The 16,813-nt window shown below is 42.3% G+C and overlaps 1 protein-coding gene across 6 annotated transcripts in view; it reads right to left on the minus strand.

Moving 5' to 3' along the window:
• Window positions 1-16,813, minus strand: part of PALM2AKAP2 (PALM2 and AKAP2 fusion) — a 255,085-nt gene that overhangs the window by 93,351 nt on the left and 144,921 nt on the right. For 5 of the 6 annotated variants that reach the window (XM_030511673.1, XM_030511668.1, XM_030511667.1 and 2 more), the window contains one exon: window positions 12,913-12,995. In XM_030511673.1, coding sequence (XP_030367533.1) covers window positions 12,913-12,995 — 83 coding nt within the window. Of the gene's footprint in view, window positions 1-426; window positions 494-12,912; window positions 12,996-16,813 lie in introns of those variants that run through there. The other variant, XM_030511672.1, reaches the window with a different exon arrangement.

The raw sequence follows: 16,813 nt of genomic DNA on the forward strand, positions 1-16,813 counted from the left end.
AGGCAGGTCCACGTCTTCCCTCCAGCATCCCCCCTTCCCTCCTGGCCTCTTCCCTTCCCGCATTTCCATTCTCCCATCCCCTCCTCGTCTCTCCCTCCCCGCCTATTCATCTTCCCTCCTAGCCTTTCCCCTGCACTTCTTCGTATCTCTACCGACACCACACCTCCCGCGTCCCGCTTTAACATCCCCCCCCCCCCCCCCCCCCCAAGTCCGTCCCCGTCCCCGCATTTCCACCTTTACCGCCCGCAGCCCGCCGAGGGCCAACTTGCCGGAGCCGCAGCCGCCACCGCCGCCTCCCTTCCCTCCGCAGCCGGAGCCCCGCTCACACACACAGACCAAACAGACAGACAGATAGTCAGACATACAGACAAGACAGGCTGGCAGGAGGACGCGCAAACACGCGCGCAGCCCCGCGAGCAGAGATACCTCTCCAAGGCGCTCTCGGTCCCCTGGCGCGCAGCGTGCACAACCAGCTCCAAGCGCAGCCCCGGCACGTCGGGTCCCCCTTCCTCCTCCACCTCCTCCTCCTCCCCTTCCCTCTTCGCCCGCCCCCTTCACCGACGCCAGGAAGAGGGGGGCAAACCCGCCGCCCGCCCAGTAACCGCCCCGCCCCGCGTCGCCTTGTGCCGCCTCGTCCCGTCTGGTCAGGTCCCGTCCCGCGGAGCGCTGCGCCCTCGCGGAGCCTCCGCGCATCTCCCCCCCCCCGGCGACCCGCCGCGGTCGGGTTACCCGGCCTGCTGAGAGCCCTCTCGTATTACGGCTACCCCCGCCGCGCCGCGCCGGGTCGGGCCGCGCCGGACGGAGGTGGGGAGCGGAGCGCCGGCGGGAAGCAGCGCGGCCCCGCGGCCCGCCCTCGGGGGTTGTGCGGCGGGAACTCCCCAACCGCGGCGCTGGGGGTTTCCGAGGGCTTCTGCGTGGTTTTACTGATGGTCGGTGTTTTGGGGGTTTTGGTTTTTGTTCCCCCTCCCCCCCCGATTTATTATTTTTTTGTTTGTTGGGTTTTTGTTTGTTTTATATATATAAAATATCTATGTTTTGGGTTTTTTTATATATATATTAGGGAGTGGATCTGACTTCCATGGGCCCAAATGTGCTTGCAACATTCACAGTAGGCTCTGGCAAGGATTTCCATTGGTCTGCCGCCCCTCCTGTGAAGAACCTCTGCCTTTTGTTTTTGGTTTCAGTAAGAACTTTACTATGCCCTCAGCATCCGTGCTGGAGATGAGGAACAGCTCCTAACTGTCTCTTTGAGCTGCTCATGGGTTTATAGACCAATGTAATCCCTTTACATCACTCCTCCTGGCTCAAGAGTTTTAGGTTGCTTAGGGAGGGGCTTTGTCTGTAGGCTGTCCTGTACCTCTTATCATCCTCGATGCCCTCTTGAATGTCAGCCTGATCTAATACATCCTATTTGAGATTAAGAAGTACACAAGATTTAAGATAAGGACAAAACATGGATTCATATGGTGGCACAGTGTTGTTTTTCTCTTAACAACTAATATTTTACGAGTTTTTGAGCACAGAGCTGATGTTTCTACAGAACTGTCTGCCATAAACCTGAGATTTTATTCATGCAATGGCCAGCTCGGAGCCAATTGTTTCATTATATGCATCATTTCATATTTACGTACACTGCATTTCTTATATTGTCCAGTCAGCCTCATGATGTCCTTGTGTAGTTCTTCAGTCTTTCCTCTTACTGCTGACTTAATACCGCTAATGAACTCTGCTATTTCACTTCATTCCCAGGTAAGGTGTGAGTACACTAAACAGCACATGTCCCAGCACTGATGTGTGCAGAAGCCTACACCATTCAGCACCTCTCTCCATTGTAAGAGCTGGTCATTTAGTCCTGTACTTTGCATTTTATCTTCTAAGCTGTTACTGAGCTATACCAGGGCTTTCCCTCTTGCTGCTATCAATGCTTCTGTCTCCTTAAAAGCCTTTGTCAAGAGCCTTTTAGAAACCCAGTCTGATATGGAAATTAGACCACCCTTACCACTTTTTTGTTGACCCTTTCAGAGGCCTTCAAGAGGTTTGTTTAAGGCAGGACTTCACAGCCGCAGTGTTGACTCTGCTCAGATAGATAGCATTAATCCTGGCGTCCTTTAGTTCTAACCCAATTAGCATCTCTCTATTTGCACAGTACAGGCATGAGGTTTGCAATCCTCTAGTTCTCCAGAGTCTGTATTGAAGTTTAGTGTTGCATTTGCCACTGTCCCCTCTTCAGGCACCAGTATTTTAAATAGGAAGTTACATGCTGCTGTCAATAATTCAGCTACTCCATTCTCTAGTGAGAACTCAAGGACATAGATGCTCACACACAGGCATATTGCTACCTGAATGTCGTGACAGTGAAAAGGCTTATAATAAAAACGAATGGTATAAGGAGATAGATGCATACATACCTAACAGCAGACCTGTAAGCCAGTGCTATTAATGGAAGTAAGATGCTATCTTGGTATTTAACTGTATGTGGCCATGACCCTGTTTGCAAACATATGTATCCAAAAGCACACAGAGTATGGTACAGACAAAACTCCTCCAAGGTCTTTGCCCAAGGAAACTGTTGCCATTCTCCATATATGCCACCATCTGTTTTCTGTCTTTCATACTTCGCTGTAATTCTCTGGATGAAGTATGGCCCTTTTTAACACACATTTTTTACTTGCCACGAGCACATGGCATGGCAAGGAAGAAGGGAGACCAGCTCTGAGCAGGGGTGGTTGAGTGGCACCATCTAGGAATGTTCCCAGGAATGTCTGCGATTCAGTTACCTGCCCAAAGACAGGACTCCCACCCTTTGCCCTTCTAGGATCTGTGCAGATGTGCAGGGTATGTGCTAGAGCTGCAGTATGGTTGTGTTCAACCCATTTGCAGGGAGCAGGCGGGGAGCAATGAGAAGGTGCACCTCCGGCACCTGACTGAAGCAGCTGTGCACGGCATGCATCACTGCTCACACCCACCAGCCTGCCCCACTGTCTCTGCTCCCACAGATAGGTATGCTATCCAAATGGCAGTGTGGAGCTGCAGGGGAAAGAGAGAAAGGAAGAGGAGCATGGGGGTTGCATCCCTTTTGGATGTTTCACAGGTCTCACCGTGTTTGTTGGGCTTTTAGAAGCTTCAGCTGATAGAACAAGCCAGTTATCAAAAGGAAGGGAGGGAGAAAAATGTATAAGGCTTTTTTTAGTTGTAGAAACCTTCAGAACCATGCAAAAAGGTGTCCTCCAGGCCTCAGAAGCATAAAATAAGCATAGTCCAGTCTCATGCTTTTTGAAGCCCTCAAATTTTGGAGACTGGCAATATTGCACTTTAGGAAAATATCTGTGATACTCATTGCAACCAGAGATGTTACACTGCCAAAGGGGGAACTTCAGAGTTCCTCTTGCTGGGTTCCCACCTCTCTGCCCTTTTGTTCCAACAGTTACCTTCTGCTCCTCTCCTGCTTACTGTTCTCATATAGCGTTGGACTGAACTGCGTGACTGCAGCTCAGTTTTGTTCCATTAGATAAAGCAATATCTAATGACACTGATACTGTTTGAATTTTTGTTTTGTCTTTTTTTTCTTTCTTATGACAGAGATGCATTTACTTAATATTAATTAAAGTAGCACATGACTAATATGTCACAGAGGAAATCAAATGTGATTTCACTGTGTATATTTTAGTGAGTTTTGCCTATTGGCTTTTAATTTGCATTTTCAACAGTTACAACAGCAGAAGAAAATTATGTTTTTTTTAAAGTTTGTTTTAAAGATGTATTTTGTTAATGCCTTGTGATTTTTGAACAGCATTACAGAGAGCTTCAGGTAGGGAGAAAAAGGAATTAATCTTTGCCAGGGTGCAGCCTTCTCTAATTTTTACTGTGAAGTTAAAATACCTTTATCTAAATAATGAATGGTAGGATTAGTAGGTGTGGTCACAAAACCTATGAAAGTAGGAAAGGTATAAAGGTCAGCTGCATTAAGCCAACTTTTGTCAATGAACGTCATTATTTTAAACACTCAAATGACAGCTCTTTGCCTGTCATTCCCTTTTAGGCCTGCTTTATATGCCTTGTGAACTGAAAAGGGATATGTCACCCCTGGTATTACCTCATTCCTCCTCCACTGACTGACAAACATACATCCCAAGGCTGTGCTGAACATGTAGGAAAAAGTGACAAAACCAGATCCTGAGATTAGTGTGACATTCTTGGGAAAGCTCAAGGAAGCGTGACTGCATATCTATACTAATACTTGTAGGGAGCTGCAAAGCTGAAGATGTTTTCCTGTGTACCTAGGCTATGAACAAGGGGACTAGTGCCACTGAAGTTAGTGGGAACTGCAGACACCGAACACCTCTACTAACTGGGCCGCGTACTTATGTGAGGCATTGTTATTATATAAAAACGCTCTTATTTCTACTCTTTTTTTTTTTTCTCTGCCACGTAAGCTGACCTAGTTTACAATCTGCCTCTGTACAGATGCATCCTCTTCCATGGACAGAAAGATGGCAGAGCCATTGCCTGCGAAGAGTGCCTGGAGTTAGGAAGGGGAAGAGACACAGGGCAGCTCAGGCTTGCAAGATAAAGAGAAGGAAACGAAAGACAAAGATGTTTGAAGGAGAGGAGAGAAACAGGGAGAGAAGACAGTGAAGTCATATCCACATCTGCTGTCCCTGCAATATGCAGGAGACAGAGGAGTTACTCAGAGTCTCTGCTTTGGGACTTCGTTGGTATATGAGCCTAGTTTCTGTGTGAGATTTTTTTTTTTTTTTTTTTTTAATTTTTATACAGCAAGCCTTCAAATAGAGAATAATTCAAAGGGGATACCTCTTCCTATTAAGAAGAAATTCTTTCAGGCTGCTCTTTTACCACCCAGCATGCTGTTCTTGTTCTCTATGAACTCCCAAAGATGCTGAGAGTAGTGCAGAATAAAGAAAGGAAGAAGAATACTGTGATAACGATGCTGGATATGTCAGGCACTTTTACAACATTTATAAAATGAAATGCAGTCCTGAAAGATGATGCCTGATCTGGTAGCCTCCATACTGAATTTCACTGTGTATAAAAAATGAGTTTTGCTTGGGGTGCAGAATTTTAAATGTCAGATTAGCTGTCAGAAATTCTGTGCTTAGATTAATTTTTCTTTCTTTGTGATTCTGGTTACTTCTCTGACTGCAGAATAACATGCACATGAGCTGGGTGAGGGAATGCACTGGCTTGTGGTAATGCATGTGACATTAAATGGTACTTGTGTGTATTCTCTGTGCATTTATAAAACTAATGAATGCAGAGATCCATCAGTCAGCAGAAGAGCTGTGGGAAGTTTGGAGGTCACATTCATAAATGCTTTATATTTAGTACAGGGATGGAATGTTGAGTATTACAGAGGTAGGGAGCTGCTGTTTGGGAACTGACTGGAGATCCCTGTTCTATTCCTGGTGTTGCTGGTGACCTGAGATGTGACTGAAGGCACCTCATATTCCCTTATTTGTCTCTACAAGTTGAAGAATTTAGGACAGGGACTGACAGTTATTGGATGTTTGCAGAACATAACAGAGCCTCAGCTGTGGTTAGGGAGTTCAAATACTAATGTAATATGAACTTAAAAATTATTTTCTGAAGTTACTCAGCTGACTAACAGGCTCATTTAGACACTTCTATTATGTGGTGAAATAGCTTGGCAAGATCTGTATCAGCAACTAGCAACATGAATAAACTCATTGACTTAAATGTGACTCCTCAGTAAGTAACATTTTAGTACTGGCTCCATAAACTTTTAGTCATCATTGGCTTACAAACTACGTGCATAGCCCTGCCAGCACTTACCACGTGGTGTAGTGTATTTTACTGCAAGCCATTCTGTCACAGGAGTAATACCCAGTAGTAACTGTGTGTGTAATCCACACCCACGTGAAGAAGTTACGCTCTTCTGCAGCTGCAGAAACAGTCAAATTTCACTGGCATCTTGTTCTCTTCAGTTCACGAGAACTGTTATTTCCCCTTCACAAGAAATCCAAAGAAATATTCACTCGCTGTAACGCTGTAAAGAATATTGTCTTTTAATTGCAGCTCATGGGGATGCCGCTGCATAACTGACTCATGGTTCTCCTTCCTTCTTCTGGAAAATGCAGTCATTGCAAATCTGGACCTGTGAGATTTCACTTAAAGCTCTTTACAGTCTTACTCCAGATAATGTTTCTGCTTTGATTACTCCTGCCTTATCTTACTCTCTTTGTACCCTCTTCCACAATAGCCCCCATTTCTTTCCCCTACTGTGGGCTTTGTGTCTCCCTTCAGTCTGTCCCTTTTCCTAAGCGCAGGGAAAAATAATAAAAAAATCCATTCAGTAGTATCCCTCTTTTATTCTACAAATCCCTCTTTCAAGTCTGTTTCATTAATAACATTAACATAAGGCAGTCCTGAAAGATGGCTCGCCTGTGTCCAGCTTACCTGATTGAGCCTGAACATCCTCAGGGGCAGAGAGCATATCTCTATATATTCTCTGGCTTACTGTGTGCATAGGAAAAGCCATGTAAATATAGCACTACTTTTTGCCACAGCTTTACATGTTCTACATTTACATCAACAGCTGGGGCAGGATAATCACAGACTACAGTACTTCAACAATTGTATACAGTTGCATATTGTTCCTCCAACTGAACAGGCAGTGCAAAAAAGATTTGAAGAGCAATCATTATTTTAGAAATCAGGAACTCTAACTCTGTAACTCTTCTGTACAATACTTGAATAGCATATTCTCACAAAGAGCATTTGTTTGTGAACTAAAGAGCTTGATCCAAAGCCCAATGGAGGCTCTTCCAATGCATTCAGTGATCTTTGGATTAAGTCCTTCCCGAGGAACAGATGAAGCGTTTTATTCACTGCCACTAGAACAATAAAAATGACAAGACAAAGAATAAAGTTGTCTACAGAGAATAAAGCAGTGTTGTTCTGCAGCAGCTTAAATATGTTAAGCTCTATAGAAAAAAGAAAGTCCTGTAGAGTTAGTAAAATTGTGTAGCCCATTCACAAAATTCGTTGTGCAGAAATGTTTAAATATCTCCCCATAAACACCCAAACACAGTGTATTTCACTGAGTATTCAACTTCCTAGTATTTGCAAGGACTGAGTTAATAAATGTAACTGCAAATTCCAGTTGTGCAAACAAAGATAACACAGAAGTAGTTTGTTGCCATTAATCATCAAAACTGCAATGGAAGAGAGAGCTGGCAATTTTTTTTTATGTCATGGCTCTTAGATGGATCCGAAGTGTTTTCTAAGACCTCGACTAGAGACAAGCTTTCCTTAAGTAAGTTTATCTCATTCAACATAATAATTTCTTATCTGGCCTGTAGATGTTATCAAAATGTAAGCAATAATGAGTGTTGAGGAGCAGAGACATTTGCTCCTGCAGGAAAAAGTGGGGCCAGAGTCACCCCAGGAAAAAGAGCCGACAAGGGAGATAAGAAACTGTGGGAGACACAAGAGACTGAGGTAGAAGTGGCAGCAAATGAAAGAACAATTATAAGAAACTAAGCCGGGTGGGAACCTGGGACTTGCAGCAGAGACAAAATATGGAAGATATCTGATCAGAGACTTTCAAGGGGTCTGGATAGATCTTGTAAAGACATCTAGTAGGAGAGAGAGAGTGAAAGCAGAAGACAAAACAGGATGAGTTTTTTTAAACACCTTCATGGATTTATGTAGGAAGAGAATCAAAAGCTGACAAATATTGTTACACAAAACTATTTCTGTAACTATTAAAAATAATACCATATAAATTTTACCCGCTCATATTTAAATATTCCTAACTTTTCCAGCTCATAAGTAGCAGCCTCAGAAACAAGTCAGTATTCTTAAATACTTTGCATTTAATTATCATGCAAAGCAAACACAGTGCTTACTCCAGTTCCAAACATTAACTAAATGCAGAAAGGCACATTTTGTCATGCCATCTTTTCCTGGAAATTTGCCACAGGTGTGCTCTGACAACTATGAAGAAGAGAAATGCTTCTGTCTTTGCTTTTACTCCTATGTGGCGAATCCTGTCGGCCTCCATGGACTGAAATCCCTACTTCACAGAAGAACAGCAAGACACTCTTACCATACTCTTAACATTTCCACCTTTATGTTGCTACAGTCTTAATGAGTGGTCCTGCAAATTCTTCATATCTTTTAATCTTCCGAGTTTTGCACATTGAAGTACAAATCTCCAGCAGTCAAACTACCTTCTCCACATATTTTACCAAGCCCTCCCTATATTCAAGGCTGGATGCTTGTTCCTTCCAGCGCTACTGCAATGGTGTTAAATGCCTCCAGCTGGGATGTGTCATTTGCTGCAGGGTGGAATGCAATACTAGACATGAGTAAGTGAGAAAACCAATCCTACCTGACAGTCCTCAGAAAGTCAGAGACAAGTGGATTATATTAAAAGAAGAAATTATTTGTCCCATGACAAAGAATGTTTTTCCCCTCAAACAACAATATCTTTAGTTTCCTAAAGATGCATCCCTTTCTTGAATTAGATAATTTGAATTAGAAAGGCAACAGGCCTAATGACTAAACCTGTGGCCAGCCTGAAGGACTGGCTGTCCCTTCAGTAAGCTGAGGTCTTAGCTTCACTGCATTTTCTGATCATCAGAAGTGAAATCAGGCAAAATGAAAGTGTAATGAGATGATAAGACAAGCTGATTGTAGTCCTGGTAATTAAAAATACACAGTATTCTGTGTGGAAATCCAGCTCTGCACTATGAAACTGCCATGTGTTTTAATGTGCAACTCACATACTGTAGGATCAGGCAATCTTATTTGTCTTCAGATATGAAGGTAGGTGGGCATGTTTTACACAAGCACCACAGCTTGACAGGCTTGTTACTTTGCTTTGGCAGTTTCCATGCAGAGCCACAGAAATAAAATTACAATGCCAGAGGTCAAGCATAATGACTCTGATGGCTTTGAATGACTAACAATCCTCTGGCTTTCCTGACCAATGTTGCCTGCCTTGGTCATGATATGAAGATGCACAGGAGAGCAATTAGCACAGACCATAATTGGAAATGAACTCTCAGCTGTATGCTATGACACGCAGTTCAGTAACTCAGATGAATCCTCCCCTCCATTAGCTAGCCCAGCTCTGCTGACTTCAACATGAGGTGAACTGTGGCCAGGACCAGGGATGGAGAGCGTGACCTGGGAAACCAGCAACGAGAGCTGGCAGGAGCCAGCTGGACAAAGCATCATCTGGTTTACTCCTTGAAGCTGTGTGCCTTGCCTTGGACTGTTACTGCATTTCATTCCAATTTTTTATGAATTTCAGCAGTACCGCTCCATGGCTGGTGTGGCAGCAAGGTACATCCTGAACTGACTTGAAGGGTCAGAGAAGAGGGGGTATAAGGCCATGCGGGCTTACACTTGGAAAGATAACCAAGGATTTTTGTTGTCTGGCCTCACAAGCTTCAGAATCATGTGCTGTGCAAAAAGAGCATCTTGCTTTTAAACTGTCCCAGAGTGCTGAAAATACCACGCCTCTGTGATTTTGAGTTATCTGTAAAGTTTTCGGCCACAGTGCATTTATGGCAGTAGGGCAAGGTGGAGAATGAGGAGATGAGGTTGTGTCCTGCATCTGGTTGGATGTTTTGTTTATTTTTAAGCAGCTGCCCAGTGAAATTAATTAATCTTTCCAGAGATGTCTGGACTCACTTGGGTTCTTTGATGATACAATATTTCATAAAGCCAGTGAAATTTCAAATTGAAGTTCTGTATCTCTGATTAAATATTCCAGCATCAGATAGGATAGCAACATCCTTTTCACTACAAAACAAATTCTTTCACCCTATTCTGATCTTTTTATAGTCATAAAACTTTTGTTAAAATTAGGAGTTCACCAAGACAACCTCTCAACCTCCTGTATAGCAGTGTTACAGAGAAGCCAAATGGTGTATACGTACATCTTCTTCCTTGTGGTGTATATTTACGTCTTCTTCCTTGTTATCAGTCAGCAGTAATGATGGTGGAAACATAAAGAAAAACAGCTGCAGTTTATGCTACTCCCACACATGTATTTGTTCTTCTTTTTAAGCAAAAGCTGCAAGTGATAGAGTACATGGTATTCTGAACCTGCACTCCAAAAAGAGCTACAGGCATAACAGGATGCATTTTAAATGCAACAATGAAGAGGCAGCATTTTACTATTAAGAAGGAAGAAACATAAGAAACTCCAAGAACATTCATAAACTTTGGCTTGTTCAACAACAGGTCCAGCTTGGCTAGTTCTGAGCACATGACATAGAGTGGCTCCTTCCTTTCTTGTAAGAAAGAGCATTAATTTACTTCATGACGAGGATCAAGTTTAGTATTTTTATTACTAATCCATATCCTGTCTTCACTGGTCATGAATGTCATAACCTATTAAATATAAGAATTTTCTATGCTTTACTGAAACCTGTGCAATTACCATTGACTTGAACGACATGGTCAAGAGCACAGTCTGGACCTGGAGGTAGCTTGTTGCTTCTTGTTAGCACCTTGTTAAAGTTGAAGGGAACTTTATGGTGGCCCAGGTCTCCACTTGGAGTAAGTAGGCTGTTGAAATAACAGCTATGCAAATTTCTGTTTCCTGATTTCTATTCATTGAGATCTACTTTCTCTTGATATGATAAAAAAAAATATTTCAAGTGGGTCAGCATATGTTCTCTTCAGCGTTAGTCTAGAATTGATGTTTTTCTTACATAAAAATAACGTTGCCCATTTGACTGTTTAGCAATAGAAAGGGCAATTGTTTTGTGCTTGTCTCTCTCAGCAAATGCAAGCTCAGAAGAATTTATATCCAGCTGCTCCATATCATGTTTGCCTCAAACACCAGGCTTAACCCTTCCACAAATTGTTAGCAAGTTATTAAAGAACATTTCAGCACTTTGTCATTTACTATGACTAAATTAATTTTATTGCATGCTGGTAAGGATACTTTCATGGACTTTATTGACTTTCCTGTGCTAGCATTTTGCTGATTCTGCTCATGCTGCATCAGTGACAGCACTGAGTCAGCCTCCCTCTTAAAAAGTTCTGCCGTTAAACCTTCTCCTTCAGTGGGGAGTCGTTATTAAAAAAAGAGACCACTTTTTTAAAACCAAGGAGAAAACGGTGCTAAGTCAGGTTTTGTCCTGTGTGGTGTTACACTCCCAAGCATTGGAAATACTGTGTTATTAAAACAAATTGCATTCCAGAGTCATTGAACTTCTTTTCCCCCTTTCTTAAGCATGACCCTAACTTAAATCAGAGAAAGTTAGGGACTGATTAAACTCTAGCTCAGAACTTCCCCAGCAGTCCTATAGGTCCTGCTTGTGATACACAAGCTGCCACAAAATAATACTACACTGAGCACAGCATTGATAGCAACCAGTGAAAAATGTCTGGGAATGTCTGTGCAAGTCCATGCTCCAGACACAATCAGAATGATTTAAATATCTGAATTAATTATAACATGAAAGTTTTGTTTTGATGGCTTTCCATTATCAATTTGAACCTTAATTTTTTTGTTTGTGTTATAAATTATTTGCCTAAAGACAGGTGGATTCTCACTGACTGATACCCCTGAGGATATGTTGGTTTACTGCTTTATATAGATTTAACCTTAAATTTAGTTGTTTTTTCTTGATAGCTAAGAGTGTGAAATTCTGTGCTGTATTTCCATGCTAAATTGTTAAGCACATTTAGTGAGATTCATATTTGTTATTAGTAGGTTTGTTTTCTTTTGGTTTTGTTGGTTTTTTTCTTTTCTTTTCTTTTCTTTTCTTTTCTTTTCTTTTCTTTTCTTTTCTTTTCTTTTCTTTTCTTTTCTTTTCTTTTCTTTTCTTTTCTTTTCTTTTCTTTTCTTTTCTTTTCTTTTCTTTTCTCTTCTCTTTTTTTAAAACATTAGATTGATCCAGCCCCTTTTGGATTTTATTAGCATTTAAATAAAAACTGTTGGAAACCTGGATTTTGAGAAAACTATTAGTGGTTGTTTTGCGTTTTTTTTTTTTAAATGGTAGGTGAAACTAGTAAATATGATAATAAAAATCTAAGAAAAGCTTTTCAAAACATGTTTTGCATTTACCTTTTTCTCATTTAAAAAAAAAAAAAGTTTTAGCAGGTGCTGGATTTAGTTGATGATTCACCAAGGCCTCTAAGGTCTTAAAGCTAGCTGATCTGAGCTTCTTACACCAGTTTTCACTCAGACACCAGGAAAAGAGATGAAGTTGCTGCATTTTAATCTTTAAATGCCTCTCTAAGCAAAAGAGTTAGTTATTGAGCTAAATTTATCTAATTTTAATGAAAAATCCTAACCCATTACTTTTGTAGCAGAAGTCTGAAATATGCTTTATCAGTTTAATCTGATCCAGTTTAACAGCCTGGATTACTAATTTGATTTTATTTAAAGAAATGTGAAAGATTAAAGTAAATTTAAGCAGGAATATGGGCTGTGTATGTATATCCAAGTTTACATCTTTGTTTAAAATAACAGTTTATTATAAATATTGTTGGAGAGGCCTTTAGTTTGTAACATGGTTGGTTTTGTCTTTAGATATAAGTGCTTCACACTCAGCTGTGTCAGCAGGCCTGAAGATGAATGTTCTGGCCCTGCAGGAATCCACTTGCCCATTCACTCCCTTTCCACTCCTAGCATCAGACCAACAAATTCATTTGCTGCTCTTAAAAACACATGGCTGCACATGTCACACCGAGAACGAAAAAGGAATATTCCCACCATGCCTTTTCCAGCAAAATGGTGCGTTCCCAGCCACCCCAGGCTACCAGATGAGCTATCAGACAACCTCTTTGCAGCTGAAGATGTGCCCTATGCCACTGAGCACAGAGTGACAACAAGCATTATGCCTGAGCACAGAGCTGATCCCTGTGCTTCCCACAAGGACATGATGGGAGGAGACTTACCTCTGCACCCTCCTTGGCTTTGGGACTTTCGCAGGAGCACGGTCCCGGTGGGTCCCTCGGCAGCATATCTGATCCTCCTGCGCCTAAAAAACCAAAGACATTTTATTGCCCAGGGAGAATATGCATGGTTGAGAAGCTGCTTTGCTTTGCTTGGATCCATTTCTAGCAGCCGTGCTCTGTCACCAGCCTGGTATCTCGTCGGCGTTGTTAAAGAAAGCATAACGGGAGGAAAACAATGACTGAAAAATATCTTTGCCATCTGGAGACAGCTCTGTATGCTGTGGAGAGGCAGCCACCACTGGGAGAGAACACAGCAGGTGCTTAGCAGGTTGACACAGCACACCATGGCTCAGGAAGGATATCGTTAACTTCAGACCCTGCAGCGGCAATCCTTGACGCGACGGTGGTACCCAGTGCTGGGGCTGCGGCTGCCCTGTCACTGATGGGGTTGTGGGAAGGCTCTTGCTGCCAGGTCCAGCCTTTCCACCCTCAGGGAATCCCCCAGGCACTGGTTGCTCTGTGCTTGCCTGTGTTGTGGTGCTCGAGGTGTGCCCATTCTCACACCATCCCTGGGGAGAAGCCAGAGGACTTTTCAGCACTTCTGTGCATCCCAAGGGAAGGGTAACTAAGAGCATCTAGGATCCTAACTAAGAGCATCTCATTAGTGAGCACTGTTCATCAGCCAAGCACTACTGGTGACTTATGGGGTTTATGGGGCTTATGAGGTGAGGTCAGGTTTGGAAGAACCTCTGCGCTTTTATTTCTACATCAAGCTTAAACCTTGAAGAGTGTAAGAACATATCTGCTGATTTCACCTCCAGGGACAATCTTACTTAAGCATAGTTAGCCACAGACCATATTGCTTTTGGAATTTCTGTAGCAATGGCAATAATTACAATAAATAATAGTGGATTAGAGTCGGATTAAGTCAGTGAATGTTTTCTAAACTGTGAAATGAAATTATAGGGGTAACATGATCTCCTCTATGGAGCATAAGGATGTATAAAGATTTATAGATCATCTCCAGTATCACTATTGAATGTACACATTCACACTGAGAATACAGTGAATAATGTTCTTTGTGCTACCACAGCACTGTGCGCACCTACTATATTTGAATTATGGCTCATGTAATAATACAGCTTGATATGGCTCTGCAGTCTTTGGTCAAATACAAGGGCAGTTATTCATGCCCTCTGATGCTACTTCACCCTATAATCTTGAGCACGTCTTCTAACCACTACCGGTTGTGTATACTCCACGGTTGTGTTATGATTACTTATGCAAAAGGATCTATGCATCAGAGATGCTCTTTGTTTATTTGCTGCTCCAGTGGGCAGTGGCACATGCTAACAGTGCTAGTGTGAGCTGAAGTCTACCTATGGATACATGGAGGCACTGACTACACACTGGTATTTTTCTTTCTAACAATATTGGCTGCTTTTCCTGCTTTTTGGTAGCGGCGGGTTTTTTGCTGTAGGGGAAGAATATTTAAAAACATCAGCGAAATTTATGTGCCAAAATCCTGTAAGTGCTTTTAACTTCTTCCTGCACAGGTTCTTTGGAGCTGCACCCTCCTCTTCCCATATGCTGAGCTGTGGTGTCCACATAGTCCACAGAGCCAACGGGCAGCCCCCAGCGAGGTTTAAAGGTGGTTTTAAAACCAGTGGAAGTGCACAATAATGAAATTGGGACCTTTTTTTCTTGTTGTGCTCTCAGCACTCTGGAGAAGTCTACAAAGCCAGAAGTCTAATCGTGTGACTTTACCACCGGTTTGATCTCTCTTTTGCATTCACCTCTGCTGGGGTTCCCCTAAAGCACTGCTGCTTTGGAAGTGATGCTGCAGAAAAGGCATCTAGTTTATTCTGTCCCCATTTCTTTTTTCTGCTGTTTTGGATTCTTTTTTTTTTTTTTTCTTTCCAGCTCACTTTGATAGCTTTATTCATGCTAATCTCAGGCTGAAAGGACCCTCCTTGTTATATGTCTGTCGAGTATTTTAACACAGTGGGCCTCTAATTGTCTACTGATAGCTATATGCTCTCCAGCTATTCAAATACAGATGTAAAACAGAACTGTCTTCCTTTTTGTATCATTTTATTAAAGCATCCCTTCATACTCAGGGCCCTGTGCATCTTTTTTCTGCAGTGTATTTGGAATTGTGAAGCCTTAAGGATGTTGGTAGGAGTGGATCAGAGGGTGGGAGCAGTGTGCATCACTCGACATCTGAATCAGTTGGAAGTGTGGTTCAGGAAAGAGGGATGAGTTCACTAAAAACCGTACTACTGTTCTCTGCCAAAGTGCTGATTTATATGTAACCTATGTCCAGCAAGAAAGGGCAGTCTGGTGACTACGATGCTAAATGGAAATGTGCGTTGCCTCATTTCAAACCTGTGACTAGCATTCTTGGTAGGCACTGGCATTGACTTAAGTTGTCCATCCGTAAGTGATATTCCCCATTGCTGTTGGCAACACATGAAAGATTAAGTAGAGCATTTCAGCAGTAATACATGCACTTAACCAGAAAATAAAAGTCATGGAAGTCCAAGGCCTAGAAATTAACACACACAAGAACAGGGTAGGTCTCCCCCAGATCTCACAAAAATATATAAATACCATAAGCCTCAGTGGACTTCATCTCCACACCCTGTATTTAGTGACAGACCATACCTGCCATATAGCATGGACCTCTGACTTTATCTGCATGAAGGACATGGCAACTTTATAATGACCCTTGGATTAAAAAAAAATAATTCCAAGCATGTTCACATCTGTGGACATGTTGTGAAGGCTGCACATAGTACCAGTTCATGCTGCCATTAGCACAGCTAAAGTTTTACATCTATCATTGTCTATATACAGCAGTGATGAAGTAACTCAACCAGAATAGCTGCAGGGCAGCTCCATCAGCACTATTGAGGCTCAGTGGCTTTTCATCCATCTCTGTGCATGCTAGCTCCACTTCTGTGTAGCACTGTGCTGACTTATTTGTTTCCTTTTATTTGCTGTTGATTTCAACTGTGAATAGGGTTTGATGGATAACAGGAGTTTAACAATAAAGAAAGAGGACCAGACAACAGAGCAGGAATGAAGCTGAGCTAACACTCTCTTTCCTTAAGAGACGTATCTGTGCAGGCTTAGGAGAGAAATCAGGGTGCAGATAATAAGAAGGAATTTGGGCTTTCAGCTGACCACCATCAGCCAGAATACAAAGGAACAGATGTTGTCAAGATAAAAAGGATGAAATTTAAGCATAAGAGGCAGATGCCCAGATCGTGGTCATACAGTTGGCAGTGAAATTGCAAAATATGGATGAGAAATAGAGGTACCGATGAGTGATCTGGAAAAATGCTGTGCACGCCCACTCATTGCTCCTAACTAACAAGGGGAGATTTTAGCAGTTCATTCCAGAATCATGGTTCTTCATGGTCAGCACTGTCACCACGGGGGGAGCACCTCTCATTGGTTACCAGTGACCTGGGGCAGTACACTCATCTCAAGGGTGCTTGCTTCATCCGTCTTAGTCTGTCACCCATTTCTGCTCTACTTCTATAGGACCTGGACAAAGAAAGAAAATTTTAAGATGCATTTCAGCTAACAATATATGCCAGCTTTCTACAGGGAGCCCACAACTCCCTTAGAAAATCCTTCACAAATGCAAAAATCACCCAGAAACCACAGACTTAGGGTCTTAATTTTGTTGTTTCTTTTAGCAACAGAGTGCTCTGTGTTTTAAGCATGTAGACTCCATTGCTGTATTGTTAAGCTGTCAGGAAACAACTCTGAGCCCTGTACCATATAACCACTAACACTGGGATAGGTTGTACCCATCTGAAAGCTGGCAGCCTGCATCCTCTTGCAAAAGAACCTGGTGCCATAAAAGGACAGGTTGTAACATAAGAGG

Source organism: Strigops habroptila, chromosome Z (genome assembly GCF_004027225.2).
Source record: "Strigops habroptila isolate Jane chromosome Z, bStrHab1.2.pri, whole genome shotgun sequence".
Lineage (NCBI taxonomy): Eukaryota > Metazoa > Chordata > Aves > Psittaciformes > Psittacidae > Strigops > Strigops habroptila.